Source organism: Amblyomma maculatum, chromosome 6 (assembly GCF_055883805.1).
Source record: "Amblyomma maculatum isolate TAMU_Amacu chromosome 6, ASM5588380v1, whole genome shotgun sequence".
In the NCBI taxonomy this organism is placed as follows: domain Eukaryota; kingdom Metazoa; phylum Arthropoda; class Arachnida; order Ixodida; family Ixodidae; genus Amblyomma; species Amblyomma maculatum.
In genome coordinates this window covers 15269779-15287463 of record NC_139349.1, presented here as the reverse complement: position 1 = coordinate 15287463, position 17685 = coordinate 15269779, and the positions used below count along the sequence as shown (strand labels likewise).

The 17685-nt window shown below is 45.9% G+C and overlaps 1 protein-coding gene across 3 annotated transcripts in view; it reads left to right on the top strand.

Annotated features, from left to right (window-relative positions):
* Window positions 1-17685, top strand: part of LOC146185147 (dipeptidyl peptidase 9) — a 48963-nt gene that overhangs the window by 24224 nt on the left and 7054 nt on the right. For 2 of the 3 annotated variants that reach the window (XM_084606130.1, XM_084606129.1), the window contains exons 11-17: window positions 6594-6664; window positions 8137-8218; window positions 8736-8871; window positions 9998-10087; window positions 12372-12576; window positions 14162-14273; window positions 15257-15359. In XM_084606130.1, the coding sequence (XP_084462256.1) occupies window positions 6594-6664; window positions 8137-8218; window positions 8736-8871; window positions 9998-10087; window positions 12372-12576; window positions 14162-14273; window positions 15257-15359 (799 nt within the window). The remainder of the gene's footprint in view (window positions 1-6593; window positions 6665-8136; window positions 8219-8735; window positions 8872-9997; window positions 10088-12371; window positions 12577-14161; window positions 14274-15256; window positions 15360-17685) is intronic. The other variant, XM_084606131.1, reaches the window with a different exon arrangement.

Below are 17685 nucleotides of genomic sequence, written 5' to 3'. Positions count from 1 at the left end.
TTGGAAATTTTGGTCATAGGAAGGTAGATGCCTTAGATGCCATAGGCGAGGGATTGGAGCAATCATGTAGTTGGCCCTGATCTTGTCCAGAACATCTCTGGTCTCCCTTGTATAACCAGCTCAATCCAAGTTGTCAAGTTTGCTGTGAAGTGGTGGTGGTTAGGAGGTGTCATTCTTTCTTTGTGACTAGCTATGCTTCTCTGTATTAGGTGAAAGTGTTTGATATATTCGGGCCCATCAACTTGAGGTATTCACTGGCAGTCTGGTTGCTATTTCGAGGGCTTTTCAGAAGATTAGTTCTGCGCAGCCACATTCTTTCCTGTTTAAAGTTTGTTACGGGAAAATATAAGTTTTTGTCCTGAAGTGATGGCCTTGTAGCTTCGTACTCGGGAGGTGTTGGGTTCAATCACTAGTGCAGTCAGATGACTACCAGCATTACAATTGTAAAGACCAGGGCAGGGGGCGCCATAAGGGACACAGAGGGGTGGCTGGAGAGAGAGGAATGCTTACAACACTGACTGGAGGGGAGACGGCTGTCTGGGACAAAAACGGGCAAAAACCAGATCAAAGGGACGTGTCAGGAGACGGCTGTTTTGTTCCCCTGATCGCTGGCCGAGCTGCCACTCATGGGTGTGTGTGTTTGTGCGCGCTTGTGTGTGTGTGTATGTGCACGCGCTGCAGTGCCTTTTTCGGAAATTGCACGGCTGCTCTTGCCACTGCCGGCCAGTCGACCAGCGCCTCGTCGCCCCTGAAAGCATCCCTCCCGCTCCACTGGCGCCGTCGAAGACGCAGCCGGGGCCATAATTCACGAAACTCGGCGGGCCTGCACCACATGTCGGCAGAAGAGGTTCTTGGAAACCTAGCGGGCACAGCGATGGGCCTAACAAGACGCGGACGCCCGCCTGCCCTGAAATTCGAGCTTATGAGGGGGCTGCGGGCCAGCACCGGGGACGCGAAGAGGATTCCTCCATTATCGACACCACCGAACGAGCGCCGCGACTGCCAGGCTCCAAGGGTCCCCGCAAGCGGGGGGCCCCTCTGAAGAAAAAGAGAAACAATTGTGAATGCCTGGAGAGGGAAACACTGCCAACCGTCCTCGGACAGTAGCTTGCAAGATGCCCAACGAAACGGTCGTCAGTTTGAATTCCTGTACAGTTTCTTCCATGTAGCCATTAAATCAGTTTGTTGAGTTTCACCGGAGTTTTATTCTGTGACCAAATTATCTTGACGCAGACACGACGACAACAACGATTAATACGACTGACAAAAAGTTTGGTGCCGAAACCCGGGATTCGATCTGCCGTGGATTTGTGAGCTCAACGCTTTCTTTCAACGCTCACGTCAACGCATCCACGCCAGGGACGTCTCGGCAACGATTGGTCACAACTACCGATGCCATCGATCCGGTGAGCTTAATTATTGGCTAATTAATTTCAAAGAAAATGAAACGCCTTTTAAAGAAACGGAAGGTTTTGCGCTCGGAAGTTACAAGGGTCATCAACGAATTCAACGAGCGGCAAACGTCACTAACAACTACTGAAGCTACATTGCTACATGCTAGACTCAGCAAGCTGGAGCAACAACTTGATACTGTCAACACGGAAATTGAACCATTGGTACCGGAAGATGACGCAGAAAACGACTATGAGCAAGTATTTGAATATCAAGACCGGATTATAACCTGCCTTGTTGGACTAAAGCTTCAAGTGGATAGCGGTCCGTTACCAACGCAGGCTGCTGTGGAATCGGCGGGCAGTGGCATTACCATTCAAACGGCCACGCCAGCCACTCAAAACGACCACGCCAGCCTCCGAAACGGCCACATCTGTGAAGACAAGAGTGAAGCTGCCGAAGATTGACCTAATGAAATTCACAGGACGGCGCTCTGACTGGCAACCCTTTTAGGAAGTGTTCAAGCAGGTAGTGGATAAAAACGAAGATTTGTCTGACATCGACAGATTTCACTACCTGTGAGCATCAGTCACGGGCGACGCGGCAGCGGCACTCACTGGTCTTCCACTGACCGCAAGGTGTTACAACGATGCTATCCAGCTGCTCAAGAAATGGTTTGGCAACGAGGAGCTTCTGGTTCAGGAACATCTCAAGAGGCTGATCGACTTGAAGCCCGTGCGCTCATCAGACGATATCCGTGGTCTTCGCCCTCTCTACGACACCTTGGCGGCACACATCAAAGGCCTCGAGACGCTTGTACAAAAGCTGGAGTCCTACAGCTGGATGCTAATTCCGATCGTGCAGAGAGCGATGCCACGTGACATCCTGTTGGACTTTAGCCGAAAGTGCGTCGTCGACACCAACAGCCTCGCCTGCGAACAGAGCTCCCTCTCCGATGCGTCGTCACACGCAACTAACGAAAGCGGCCAAGGTACGGTTTCTTCCCTTTTAAAGCTGCTCTCCTTTCTGAGAGTAGAAGTCGAAAGTCGGCAGAATTTAAATGCATTACAAAGCATGGACCTCAAGCAGCAACCTAGAGAAGGCCTTAAAGACAATTTGAAGCTGCATGGGAAAACGCATGACAGGCATGTCCGATTGGCTGCGATGATACATCAAAACGCTACCCCATTGGCCTGCTTTTTCTGCGGTTCCAGCGAGCACAAAACGCAGAGCTGTGACGCCGCAAAAACTTTGGAAGAGAAGAAACAACCTCTGCGGTCGTCCGGCCGATGTTTCAAACTAAATCTGGACATCAGTCACGAGCATGCCGCGTAAGCATCCAGTGCAACAAATGTCGCAAAAAGCATGCTAGCGCAATGTGCGACCCATCGTACACCGGGAACAGACCACCTGAACCCAACCGAACCGTAACGAACGCGCAAGTAAGCCTCGAAGCTACAACAACGGGAAACGGATCTACTCACAAAAGAACCGTTTTACTGCAGACCGCAACTGCATTATGTGGTGGAGAGACTTGTAAGGCTCAGGTACGAGTTCTGTTCGACGGAGGAAGTCGGCGCTCTTACATCACTGCTGACACCTCGCGGAAACTGGGATGCACGCTTCTCGGGCATGAAAGGTTGACCATCGGTGTTTTCGGAGACCACCGAGGAAAACAAGAGTTCCGAAAAGTACGAGTTCCCTAAAGACGAAGCGCGGAGGCGAACGGGAAATCGATGCGCTAGAAACAAATATAATTTGCGATCAACCGATTCCCTCACCACCAAAAGGGGTACTGAAACGACTAAAGTCCTTTGGTTACGAACCGGCTGACTTCTCAAACGACAGCGGGACAGATCGTATTGAGCTGCTAGTCGGATCTGACCACATATGGGACTTCACCACAGGTGGATCGGTCAAATTAGGAAACCGACTGAGAGCAGTGGAAACATCAGCGGGCTGGACTATTCAAGGGCCCATTGAGGACGATGTCGAGCAAACTCACTGCTTCCAAACTGTGGTACTAAGAACATCCATAATCGAGAGGCCGACAACAGATTTTCTAACCAAATTCTGGGATTTGGAATCAAATGGAGTGAGTGAGATAGGAGAAAACGACAAAACGTGTCAAGGTTTGGAATTCGAGGACAACATCCAGCGAGCCGGCAACCGATGTGAGGCTGCGTTGCCTCGGAAATCTGAGATTGTGATCGAGGATAACCGAGAAATTGCACCGAAGCGCTTCAATCAGCTGGCGAACCGATTCAGAAGGGCTCCTGATCTTATCGAAGAGTACGACACGGCGATCAGGCAATACGGCATTCTGGACATGACAGAACTGGTAGAAGACGAGGCCAACCGTAACCTCTGTGTTTGTCACATGCCTCATCAAGCGATCATCCACGATTCCAGAAAACTGAGACCTGTATTTGACGCTTCTTCCAATGCCAACAATGCAAAAAGTCTTGATGACAACCTGGAAACCAGACCGAACTTAACGGCAGACCAGGACGGGCTTGTGCTTGATTTCCGCAAATATCGAGTTGAGTTTGTCGTGGACAGTGTCAATGCCTTTCTGCAAATTGGAATGCGAGAGCAAGACAGAGACGCTTTGAGATTTTTTTGGTTCCAAGAGACCGGTGCTTCTTTGCCTCCCATTGAAACATGGCAAATACCGCTTGGAACCACCGAAAGCTCGTTTGTGCTCTCTGCTAACGTTAAGCACCACCTCAAAGCTCGCAAGGAAGAGTATCCCCACACACAGAGCCCGCTGCAGCAAAGCCTTTATATATATGACCTGCTAACTGGTGCAGATGACGAAGAGGAGGCTGTGAAGCTCTACAACAAAGCCAACGCGATCTTCCACAGCGCCGCGATGGAGTTGCACAGGTGGTCATCGAACAACGAAAGGCTGCGACAAATGATTTCAACTCGCAACAAAGCATTGCAAGGGTTCTGGAGACGCTGGTGCACTGAGTACTTAAAGGAGCTACAGCTGACCCATTCCAAAGGAGCTCAATGGGGAAAGCAAGTTAAAATTGGAGACGGGGTCCTCCTGAAAGAAGCCCTACAGCCGCGGCAAATGTGGAAGCTGGGAATAATCGAAAGGGCATTCACGGGAAGAGACAACCGAACAAGAGCTTTTGAAGTCCGACTGCCAGGGGGGACCAGACTTTGCCGTCCAATAAAGTTGCTCTACCCTCTGGAACTCTCTGACTAACAAATGACTTCGTCATTTCGGGGGGGAATGTGTCGGGGACAAAAACGGGCAAAAACCAGATCAAAGGGACGTGTCAGGAGACGGCTGTTTTGTTCCCCTGATCGCCGGCCGAGCGGCCACTCGCGGGTGTGTGTGTTTGTGCGTGCTTGTGTGTATGTGCACGCGCTGCAGTGCCTTTTTCGGAAATTGCACGGCTGCTTCTTGCCACTGCCGGCCAGTCAACCAGCGCCTCGTCGCCCCTGAAAGCGTCCCTCCCGCTCCACTGGCGCCATCGAAGACACAGCCGGGGCCATAATTCACGAAACTCGGCGGGCCTGCACCATATGTCGGCAGAAGAGGTTCTTGGAAACCTAGCGGGCACAGCGATGGGCCTAACAAGACGCGGACGCCCGCCTGCCCTGAAATTCGAGCTTACGAGGGGGCTGCGGGCCAGCACCGGGGACGCGAAGAGGATTCCTCTATTATCGACACCACCGAACGAGCGCCGCGACTGCCAGGCTCCAAGGGTCCCCGCAAGCGGGGGGCCCCTCCGAAGAAAAAGAGGAACAATTGTGAATGCCTGGAAAGGGAAACACTGCCAACCGTCCTCGGACAGTAGCTTGCAAGACGCCCAACGAAACGGTCGTCAGTTTGAATTCCTGTACAGTTTCTTCCATGTAGCCATTAAATCAGTTTGTTGAGTTTCACCAGAGTTTTATTCTGTGACCAAATTATCTCAACGCAGACACGACGACAACAACGATTAATACGACTGACAACGGCATTAGAAGGCATGTCTGGGTATGCGATTGTGGTGGCGTGCGAGTGTGATTCGTGTTGGTGTGGTCGTGCTGAGCTCGAGTGGGAGCTTGGTGCGCAAACTGTGGGCTGTATGTATGTGTGAATAGTAAATCATTCCATTGACACAAGGAGTACAAAGTTTCTTTATCCTGGTTCTAGGTTCTTGGTTTGGTCAAAGATGCTTTTCCCAAGTATTTCTACCCTTTCAGTGCTGAGTGTGAGTTAGTGACCTGGATAACGCATGACTAGAGTGTGCATGACTTTTGTGATCGTCAGATGTGACATCATTAAAGTTTTCTTTGCGCTCTATACACGGCACAGCACTGCATGGACAGATTTTTTCGCATGGACAGGGTTGCGCCTGTTTGTCAGTGTCATTTAGACAGTGAGGCCATGAAAGATTATGTATAATTCTCACAGAGATTTAATTTCTTAAGCTGTAATTGCCCTTGCAATACATTCAACATCTGGTTCTTCCACAAGTTGTGAATGAAGTTGAAAAGGTAACATAAAATGTGACACAGAAAAAACTGTTGCATAAAGGATTTGAGTGTTTCTTTTATAAAGTGACAGTTCCGTAAGTAGCCATCTCGTTACCAGACAGCATATTCAGGGCCATACTGTCACCGACAACTGGTATTGGAAAGACACTGGTATAGTAAATATTTTTGCTAGTCTAAGTGGCTTTTATTATTGAAGGATTCAGCTGTGTCTAGAACCAGTTTGACAAAAATATGACATTAATGGCTCAAAAAACGCTAAGAATTCATGTATTCTACACATTTTTACTCTTCGGAATCGTAGCTTTACTGTCAAACATATTTATGCACAACTAATAACTTAGTTGCAGTTTCTTTGAGCAGAATATTCAACCATGCCAGAGAATCGGTGACAGCATAAGATAGCACTTTCTAGGAATGGTGTGAACTTGACGATATCAATCTTTTTTTTTTTGTTTAGAAAAAGCAATGCTTCTTTGAATATACTCCTCGACACCTTGCCATAAAAGGTTGCAAAGTGGTGCAGTGTTCAATGATAGGTTCAAAAGATGTTTTGGTGGTGCTTCGCATATGGTACCAGAAATGCCGTCTCCGAGTAGGGCCTTCAGCAATGCGGTAGTAGCCTGTTTCACTCCCATTTCATGAAGGCTTGTGTCTGTTGTGGTGCACATGGGGACATTTCTGCTGTGCTTTTGCCGCAGGTGTGGGTGGACGAGAGTCGGCGGCTGGTCTACTTCGTGGGCCTCAAGGACACCCCCCTGGAGAGGCATCTGTATGCCCTACCTTTGCCTTCCTGTTTATACTTTGCCGGGACATACTGTCGCTCGCTGTTGGTGTCAGAATTTTTTCCTGTGTAAACATTGGAGGCTGAAAATAGTAGAGCTGAAAGTGGGAGTGAAAGCTTCTGGGGTAACTTTACATGGAGTGGCACAGGTACGGGAACAAGTGCATTTTGATCGTGTCTGTGCTGAAATAAAGAACTGGTCTTGGAATGACGTATGCTACTTAAACAGAGATTCGTTGATATAATGGAGGGGTGCTCGTAAACATAGTGGTGGCAGTGAACCCAATCATTTTACTGCAAGGCAGCCATAGCAACTGTAGCAGCGAAGAGCAGCCAAAATTGCTCTAAAGTCAGAGTCATGACTGTTCATGCCCTGTGCCGAGGAATGCTGAGCGACATTTTTATGTGGTGAAATTAGTCAGCTGATGACATCATATGCTATTCGACAGTCACATTTGTCAAAAATTGTATTGCACATTTTTTTCGGAAAATAAACTTTTTCCATTATGTTAAATCTCGTTACAAGAGACACTCCGTTATAAAAGACATTTGAAAGTGGTTTGGTTGGTTTTCCTATGTCTGCCATGTTAACAACATTGCATACAAGAGACATGGTTACAAGAGACACTCGGTTACTAAGGACAACTTTTTCAGGTTCGTGGAGTAAATTCTTCACTATTTAGAAGAGACACAACCCCGGTGTGCTCATGCAATGCATCTGGAACGTACCAACTCGTACATGATGCACTTCAGATTCCCTTAGCTTAATTCTTTTCCATATCGGTGTCCTTTTTGTTGTGTATGTCAGGAACTGAGGAGTGCTTCCCCATGATTGGAAAGTCAAAATGGCATCGCATTACTGTTACCTACGAAGCAAATCAAAATGCATGAATGACATTCAGCATTTTTAACTCCTCACTGTTAAAATTTGATCACAAGATGAAAGCTTAGAATCCTGATGTCTTTCTCTTTGTGAATCATCTGAGGGTGACAAGCATGAAAGAGTGCCTCAAAGGTACTATTAGAGCAACAGGAAGGCTTGCAAAGTGAAGTGCTTTACCTCGAATTTTGGAAGCAATGCACTCTGCACTCACAAAAATACATATACTAGTATGAATAACTTCTTTAAGCTTCCCTGAACAATTTCCTGTTCATGCGTGTGAATGCATTTAACTGATGTGCAGTAAATTGATCAACACAGTGATTTTTGAATTTTTGGTTACAAGAGACCTTGCTTGCAAGAGACATGTTTTTCGGGTCCCTTGAGTGTTTCTTGTAACGAGGTTTTACTGTATATAATAAAAAGTTCAACATTGTTCTTCTGCGGTAACAGCAGTGGATATTTTGAACGTGGTCTGTCAGGCGTTAAGCTTATTGATGCATTGTTTTAGCACCAGACTGTCTGCTCGCATAGTGCCATTGGGTGCAGCTGTTCACTAACGTATGATGGGATGCTGCAGGTACGTTGTTGGCCTGGACGGCCAGCTACCTGTGTCGAGGCTGACAGAACCAGGGTACTCCCACACCATCTTTATGGATCAGGTACGTGCAAATGTTGCTGACATTTTGCTGCAGGCTGCTGCTTTTCCTTTGTTCCTCGTTTTAAATGTGATAGCGTTGAAGGCCACATTCTGCAGGAAATCCAACCTTTGTCGGTACTGTCGGTGTTTGCAACGAAAAATCACAAACATGGCTTTGGCGGGTGGTAGCTGGCAGGTGACATGACCGAGCGTTAATTTTTTGACGGGCTGTATACGTGAGGGAAGGAAAGCGTAGCAGGGGGCGGCAGAAAGTTAGGTGGGCGGATGAGATTAAGAAGTTCGCAGGGGTCAAGTGGATGCAGCTAGCACAGAACCGGGTTAAGTGGAGAAATATGGGAGAGGCCTTCGCCCTGCAGTGGGTATAATCAGGCTGATGATGATGATGATGTAATGAGGGCACATGATATCGCCAAGTTGGGGAGCTGCCAATTTGGGTTGCTCATTTGAACTGGGAGGGTGGTATAGCAATCAACCTTCTAAGATTCCTGGTATTGTGGGCACCTATCGGCCTGGTGCAGGAGTGCGGCATGTTTGTGACTGTCAAGAGCAGCCTGAGTGAGCCACCTTCGAGTGCCGTCTACTGGCTGAGCCACTCAGAGGAGCCGTCTTGTCCACCGTCTCCATGCCTGGTGGCCACCCTCCTGGAGCCACCACGTGAGCATTGCTTCTGCTTTTGCACTTAGGTGACCTCCAAGCAATGCATGCCGAGGTGGCCACAAAGATTTCTTGTCTCACATTGCAGCTTTGGCATGTTGTCAGAAGGCGGTGGTTGTTGTTTCTTCAAGAAGTGTTCCACTAATGTTGATGCGGTCTTCCGAGCACCTTTTGGAATTGGTGATAATTCCTTGTGTTGTGGCACACAAGTAGCACAGACCTAAGTGAACCTTCAGTTCAGCTTAAATAACATCAAATAGTGAATATGAAAAGCTGAACGTCGCATTAAATTCAAAATGTTTTCCACTTTGGATGGGGAACTCGGAAACAGGCAGAAAAGGTCGCAAAGCTGCCCAGCAACTTCTTTTTTGGCAGAGTATGTGTTTAGTTCTAAACTTCACCAGTGATGAGAAGTCGTTGTGATTGTTTGAGGGCTCACATAGATAGCTTTAACCAAGAAAGAATCAGAAAGTTGTGGATGACATCAGTTTTTATGCAGATGAAGGGAGTAGTTGCTAGTGTAGATGAAGCAAGGTCTTGCCTGGTGTATTTTTTCCTATCACTTCTTTTTAGACCGGTTAGCATGCTATGGTAATTGATTTATGGCATGGTCAGTGGTAAAGTGAGCCTCTAGGTATTCTGTATGATTGAAGTAACACCTGTTTGTTAGCTGAAATTTTATACCTGAAAGTCCATCTAATCGAGCATATCCGAAAAATGAGGAATTGAAATTTTAGGTTGGTTTCTGTAAATGCATATCTGTTGGTTCAGGCATATGGCATTTAGAACTACCAGGGGAACAAACAGTTTGAACAAGTCCTCTGCTTTTTCAAGCCTTATATTGTCACTCCACAGCAGCCAGAAGGCCCATTACGGAGTGTAAATCTAAAGCCGATGCCAAGAGTTATACTCAGTCAAAACAAAGTACTTCTTTGTGATGGCAAGAGTTCCATGCTTTAGACTCAGCAGCCCTAGTGCTTAAGCAGCCTGTATAGCAGTTCTGAATGGGCCCCGAAACTACAACCTGTGTGAAGGTCTTTGAAATGCTTGCATGATATAACATTCGGGCAGCCTACGCAGTGGAGATGTTTGCACACAAATGGCTGCCAACTGCTGTGTCATGCAGGTGGACTGGGCAGACTACTACTCACCGCTGGTTGTTGCACTTGGCGAGTTTTCATGGATGAAAAGGAAAAAAAAGCTCTACTCGGTGAAGGTCAGGCGCAGTTGCGCAGCAGTGGCGCATCCTACAGCATTTACAACTTGGTTGAAATGGATCATAAGAGCCATACTTGTGCCTGGTGCGGCTGTCTACTGTTCATATTATCTCTGAAGACTAGTTTCCTGTGTACTAAACTTGAATTACTCAGCTGGTCTCATTCGAATTGAGAGCCCCAGTGATTTTCTTTTATTCTCTTTGTCATGATAATGAGGGGTCTACCAGGAGATTTAGCAGTTGTCTGGATTGCATTTTGATACGTGTAGGTTGCACCATTAGCTGGCAAGGAGGGAAATAGGGGGAGTTCTAAATGACACATGTGGCCACCATCTAGGATGTAAATATAATAGGATTGCATGCTTTTGTTCTTCACATTTGAAGAGTGCGAACATTTTTGAAAGTTCAAGAAAATGCGACAGCAATCGCACTGAGGGCGGCAGCTGTGCGAGAACCCTCTTCCGCCCTGCCTGTTGATCACATTCGACGTGACACTCACAGTATCACAGGATGTTCCACGTCTGCTGCTATGGATGAGGGTGGTGCTGATAAACACTCTCAAGGTTCAGCAACAGGCAGCATTAATCGCCAAGAAAGTAGAAGGTTGGACAGCTGTCAATGTATCTCGGTTGGTAAGAGCACCAGATGCGATATTTGAAGGTCGTGGGTTCACAGTTCCCACCATCGGCACACTGTTTTCCCTTCTACTTTGTATTTTTTGCATTTGTATTTGTATTGATCACAGTACTAATCCAGGTCGATAGAAATCTAAATAATAATAATAATAAAAAATTCTCTACACTTTCCTTGCCCTCGCCGACTGTTGGCTTCTTTCATCCTCATATCATAATGAGACCCCCATTTCCCCTTATATATAAAGTAGAACCCCACTATTTTAAACTCATATATAGTAAAAACTTGAATATAGTGGAGTGAGACAGAACTCTCAGTTTGCATTCTATAGACAACTGTACATTTTTGATACAAATTGGTTATAGCAAAGTGCGTGCGGCCACGGTGATGTACTTCTCACGAAATGACATCGCCGCGTGTGTGATACCTAAGATCATGAGGTGAATTTCTCATTAGAAAAAAAAAAATAGTAACCTCCAGACTTTTTCTTTCTTTTTTAATGGTTTTACACAAGATAAGTGCGGATACACAAGATCTATCAGCACTCAGGAGATGCCAACTTTACATAAGCCGTGAGAGAAAGCATGCGGCGCATTCGAAGGTGAAACAGAATGAAAGTGCAGTGAGAAATGGGGGTGATAAAAAACAGTTGAACATTCACAGCACTGTGCAGCACAAACTATGATGCAGTGGTGGCAAAGTGGAGGCACGGCATGTACTGTTGCTGCACTTGACTGTCACATGCATTTCTTAAATGAAAGAAACAGCAGATAATGCCATGTTCATGCAAGGCTTTGGTTTTTACAGTTTTGTTTGTAGCCACTTTGCATTCATGCTAAAGAGGCACTTCCATTAGATGTAAACAAAAAATTGCACGAAGAGATGATAAGCGAGGGATAGAAGATATTTTAGAGCGTTTTCATTTTTTTTGTTTTTTCATAAGCAAGAAGACTTGTTTGGTCAGTAGACATTTAATTACCAGAAAGCATCTTAGGGGCCATGTCACCAATAACTGATATAGTGAAGACCCTGATATACTAGTATAATAAAGATTTTTGCCAGTCTGAGTGACCTTTATTATGAAGGGGTTCTATATATATGTGTGTGTGTGTGGGGGGGGGGGGGGAGGGAGGGGGGGGGGGGGCGTGGATCAATGAAGCCCGCCACCTAGCCCACTATGGGTGTCGTCAGGATTCCCCAAAGCCTCATGACCGAGCCCCCCCACCACCACTGCATTACCTACTATACTATCGACTGGATTTATATACTCCACCTGGGAATGGGTGTCTGTGTTGCCACTTACAATCGCCATTGGTGGCAAAATTGTGGTCTGCTCTTTTGAGATATAGGCACCATATGGTGCACAGAATTGTTTTTCGAGCTGAATCCTAACATGTGCAAGGGATTCGCACAGACGACTTTTGGGCCTCAAAACCATGATGGGCTGCGACCATCAAGGGGCTGTGCCGGGCGAACCAGGGGCAATAGAGAGGTGCGGGTGGTACCAAAGAAATTGTTTCGTGATGTACACATAGGTACCGCAATTGAGGACCTAGGATTAAATTTTGTAAAACTAGACCTAACCCTCTACATCCTACACCTGCAGTGGTCAAGTTCTTTGTTCCTTTTTGTTCGTTTGCCATGTTGACAGGGCCGCTTGCAGCACACCTACTGGATGGTGGCGGTGGCTACCAGGAGCCTGAGCTGTTCAGCCACGTAATCTCATCAGGCCACACGGTGTTCGGCCTGGTGTTCCGGCCTGCACATCTAGAGCCACAGCGTCGCTACCCCACAGTGCTCACCATCTACGGAGGCCCCGAGGTCCAATTGGTCACCAACTCCTTCAAGGGCATGCGGTCGGTTTTCCACATTTTTCGGAGCGCTCTTACTGGGTTTATGCCGTCAGCTTCCTGCCACGGCATTACCGGAGTGTTTTAGTATTAACAGAATTTGCGTGTGCTAAGCAGAACAACAGATTGTGAGTGTGCATACACGAAATGTTAATGCAGAAATGTTGTTAGCGTATGCACATAGTTTCAGAATTTAGCTTTGCTACGTTGCCACATTTAGCCTTAAATTACATGCTCCTGTCTCAGTTGAAAAAGCAGGCGCGTCCTAGTTGGGGAATTTACCGATGTCATTGTTTATCACTATGACTGACCTTGCATTGACGACAAACTGTGCTACGTCCGCAATGGCTCGGAACATAACACAGTTGCTCTGAAGCTAGCAGAATAGGTTTCAAACTTTTTCAGTGTGTTTATGCATTTTATTACTTTACCACAGCAATATGTATTAAATTTGCAAAAATATTTTATGCATTTCTTGTCACATCACAGGAAACATCCTTGTTCATGGTTTGTGCATAGTATTTTTTTTAGACGATACCTCTTTGTTTACATTCCTTAAACAGCACTACTTTGTTTAAATTTCTGATTTCAAGTAATGCAGTTATCGAGGCATTGCTTTGAAATATTGTTAACTGATATAGGCATTCCATATCAGTTGGTTGTAAACGACTTCGATATATATTATAGTGGTGTGCAAATATTAGAACTTTAATATAGAGTTTGAATAGTATGTGCTGTCTGATTTGGCTTGCTCATCAGTTTTGCTGCTCGAACTATTCGAGCCTCCTTAACATTAAGAAAAGTTAAGAACATTTCAGAAAATAAGAACATATAGTTCATCTAAACTGGGTGTGAAAAATTGCAACATCTCTATACGGCAGTATCTGAAAAATATTTAATTCGTATTCGAAAATTTCATTATTTGCACACCCTTATATACTATAACCCATTTTTATTTTATGTTGAAACTTTGAAGGGGAGTGGGAATGAATTAATTTTATTGCAAGGCGAGTGATCCTGTCATGTGGAATATTTATTGTCTGCAGTTAATGGCATTTGTTTGCTGTCGTAAAGCAGTATTTTAAAGCATTTGCTGAATATGTTGCTCATTAGCACAGCCCTAGCAGTACACTAGTCTATTAATTGTAGTAAACGTTTGAATAAGCTAATGTAATGCTTTTAGCATTGTTAATTGAATACTGCTGATTTTGTCGCATTGAAGGTAAAACTCTGGTAGTAGTACTAATTGGCACTTAAAGGGCTTAACTCGCAGTTACTTTTTATGACCGCAGAATCATGTATAATCGACTAGCACAGGGGTTCTCAATATTTTTATGCCGTGGGAGCACCAGTGGCATCAATAAAGTGCTCGTACCCCGAGAGCCTGGGCTTCAATCTTTTTGTGAAACAAACGAAACAAAAGACGATCGGTTGCAGTGCCCTTAAAAAAACGCTCCTATTCAATTATTAACGACTGTTTTTGTAGTTAGTCTGTTTTTGACGAACGAACAAAATGCGGCAAGTGCTCTGCTGGGAAGCTGTGGAGCGAATTGACCTTGTCACCTATGCCGTCCTCTCTCTTTGGTCACAGGCACCTGCGGCAACATCTGCTGGCCTCAGAGAACTATGTGGTGGTGGTGGTGGACTGTCGGGGATCACGGCACCGGGGGATTGAGTTTGAGTCTCACATCAAGGGCCGCATGGTCAGTGAGCTGTTCGCATGCTAGCTTATTTATGCAAGTGAAGTGTCACTGTCAGGCCTCTGCAGCGCTGCCTAAAAACATGGTGTATTAAGTACCAGCTGGTAGGAACCATGTGCTGAAAAATGTTTGTAAAAAGAGGGAGACGACAATGACAATAATGAAGCCACTCTGCTGTGGTTATGTCTCCACGCTGTCTTTTTGCACTTATAGTTTCTTTCATAAGCTCACAAGCTTCCAATCTTGATGGCATGGGCTAGCTCTGAACTTTTTCGGGAAAAGTATAAGAGATACTGCAAGTTTGAATAGATGTAAGCATTTTATACGTTTCGATGGGTCTCCTTGCAGAGTTTCATTTAGTTTGATGTAGTGTCAAGCACCGGAATGCTTGTATTTTAAAGTGTGGAAGTCTAATAAGCTGCCCAAAATGACAAACTGGGAAAATCAACTGAGCCTTCGTATCATTATCAAGAGGTGTGAATGCATTTTCCTCGCATACAGAGTCTTGCTAGCCGGTCATGTCTCGTTTTCCTTGCCGTGGAAGTCTTGGTTTCAACTGTATGCCTACTGACCAGGCCTTGCAAATGGCAGCCTCGCTAGAGCACTATTTAATCTTAAAGGGCCATGTCATAGTTTTTTTTAATAAAAGGTTTATTGAAAGGAGGGATTGCTGTTTTACAGGCATGAAATATGTACAGTTAGGTGTTAAGGTAAAGCATAATGTCACTGCAATATCAGATGTGACCACCATGTGAACAGAACAAGGTTCAAAAATCTTCAACTTTAAAATTCGTAAAAACCGATGTTAGTCATTACATGCCAAGACAAAGAAAAAAAATGTGGTGGCAAGGAAGCCCATCACTGCCTGGAACTGCAAAACATTTCCCATTGTGGGCTGCGAGGGAAGTGCTGTCTTGCAGAGAGCGCTTGTCACTGGTTAGCTTTGAACAGTTAAAGAATTTGATGTGCTTACCCCTGTGCTGCAGGGAACAGTTGAAATAGCCGACCACGTGGAAGTGTTGCAGTGGCTGGCCCAGGAGAAGGACTACATCGACCTGTCCAGAGTTGCGATCCATGGCTGGTCTTACGGTAGGTGCTGTCGTCCTGATAACCCTTTGCAGCCCTGTCCTCCCTGTACAGCTTTGTATACTGTTGCTTCGGTTGTGTTAAAGCAGCGGTGGAGTGTTGGTATAGAGGTAGAACATCTGTCTTGCATGCAAGAGGACCGTGGTTTGAATCACTGTGCCGCGCAATTCTCCACCGGAGAAAAAAAAAGTCCGCGTGTCGATGGAATTGCATAAACAGGTTTGGAGTGCGACCTGATGCGGTGAACACCTCCGGCAACATACTCCCTCATCAGAACAGGAGTTGGCCACCCTGGTGTAGTAATTGGTCACAACCTCCTATGATTAGTCCTATAAAATTCCGGCCCTCAGTCACCGGCGGCTGTGGAGAAACTGACCACGGCGGCAGTCCTGTGACGCAGCGGGGGGTGCTAAGAATTTCTGGCTGTGCTGGACAGAGCCCCATTGGAAACTAACCCTGGCAAAGTTTAACGCTAGAACCCTAGCTAGTGAAGCTAGTTTAGCAGTGCTGTTAGAGGAACTAGAGGGTATGAAATAGGGTGTCATAGGGCTTAGTGAGGTCAGGAGGCCGAATGAGGCATATACTATACTGAAGGACGGGCATGTACTAGGAGTAGGTTTTTTTTGTCAATAGGTGTATAGTAGCTGGTAATATAAATGAATTCTATAGCATTAATGAGAGGGTGGCAGGCACCATTATTAACCTTAACAAGCAATATAAACGAAAGGTTGCACAGGCTTATGCACCCACATGTAGTCATGGTGACCAGGCAGTTGAAAGCTTCTACAGAGATGCAGAATTGGCCATGCGGAAGGGAAAGACGCAGTATACTGTATTAATGGGCAACTTCAATGCCAAGGTAGGGAAAAGCAGGCAGGCGACCAGGCAGTGGGTGACTATGGCATTGACTCTAGAAATAGCAGGGGGGAGTTACTAGTTGAATTTGCAGAGCGCAATAACTTATAAATCACGAACATCTTCTTCAGCAAACGGAAGAACCGGAAGTAGACATGGAAAAGGCCTAACGCCGAGACTAAAAATGAAATTGACTTCATACTTTGTTCTAACCCCGGCATTATGAAGGATGTAGAGGTGATCGGAAAGGTGCGATGCAGTGACCACAGGATCGTAAGGTCTCGAATTAGTCTAAATCTGAAAAGGGAACGAAACATATTAGTAAGAAAGAAGTCCATCAACGATCTAGCGGTGAGGGGGTGGGGCAGGAGAGTTCAGGATCTCGCTACAGAATAGATATTCCGCTTTAACCGAGGATGACGACATTAGCCTAGAAGCAATGAACAATTTCAGAGATATCATTACTGAGTGCGCTGTAGAAGTAGGCGGTAGGATAGTTAGGGAGGATACCGGTAACCTGTCTAAAGAGACAAAAGATTTGATTAAGAATTGCCAAAGCATGAAAGCTTCCAATCTAACAGACCAGATAAAATTGGCAGAGATATCAAAGGTAATCAATAAACGCAAAGTGGCCGATATAAAGAAGTATAACAGGGAGAAAATTGAGCATGCAGTAAAGAACGGGGGAAGCCTTAAAGCAGGGAAAAAGAAATTGGGCATAGGCGAAAATCGGATGTATGCGCTAAGCGACAAGGTGGGCAATGTCATTACTAACATGGACAAGATAATCAAAGTAGCCGAGGAGTTCTATACTGATCTCTACAGTAGCCAAAGTAGTCAGGACAATAATGAGATTGGTGGTAGGAAAAGCAGCCAGATGTTCCGCCAGTGATGAAGGACGAAGTTAAGAAAGCATTAGAAACTATGAAAAGGGGGAAAGCAGCTGGAGAGGATCAGGTAACTATAGATTTGTTGAAGGACAGGGGGGGAGGAGGGATATTATGGTAGAAAAACTGGCCACCCTGTATACACATCATTACTACTAAGAGCTGGAAATGACGTAGAAACGGGCGCAACTGGGCCCTCTGGCGCTGCAGTTGTAGCATACTGCCGACTTGTTGCTTCTTGCAGAAGCCTTGGCGAGTGGGTTGGGGTTTAATTTGGGTGTTATAAGATGTGAGCGGGAATTGCATGGATTTACAGCACTGCAAGCAAAAACCAACCATCAACACGGACAGCAATTCGTTTTGTCCTATGTTTTCCGTACTTCTGAGATGCATGCGATGCACGCATTTCTTTCACGCTGTGCAAATTCGTTTGCTGCACACATTGCTTACAGTTTTGTCATTGTAATCCCGGCGTAAATTATAAAAACTTCAGCACTCTAACAAACGTAGCACCATCAAACCACGCTTCAGCCTCAAGCTCTTGATTGCATGCCGTCCGCAGACCGTTCACACATAATGGGCCCGAG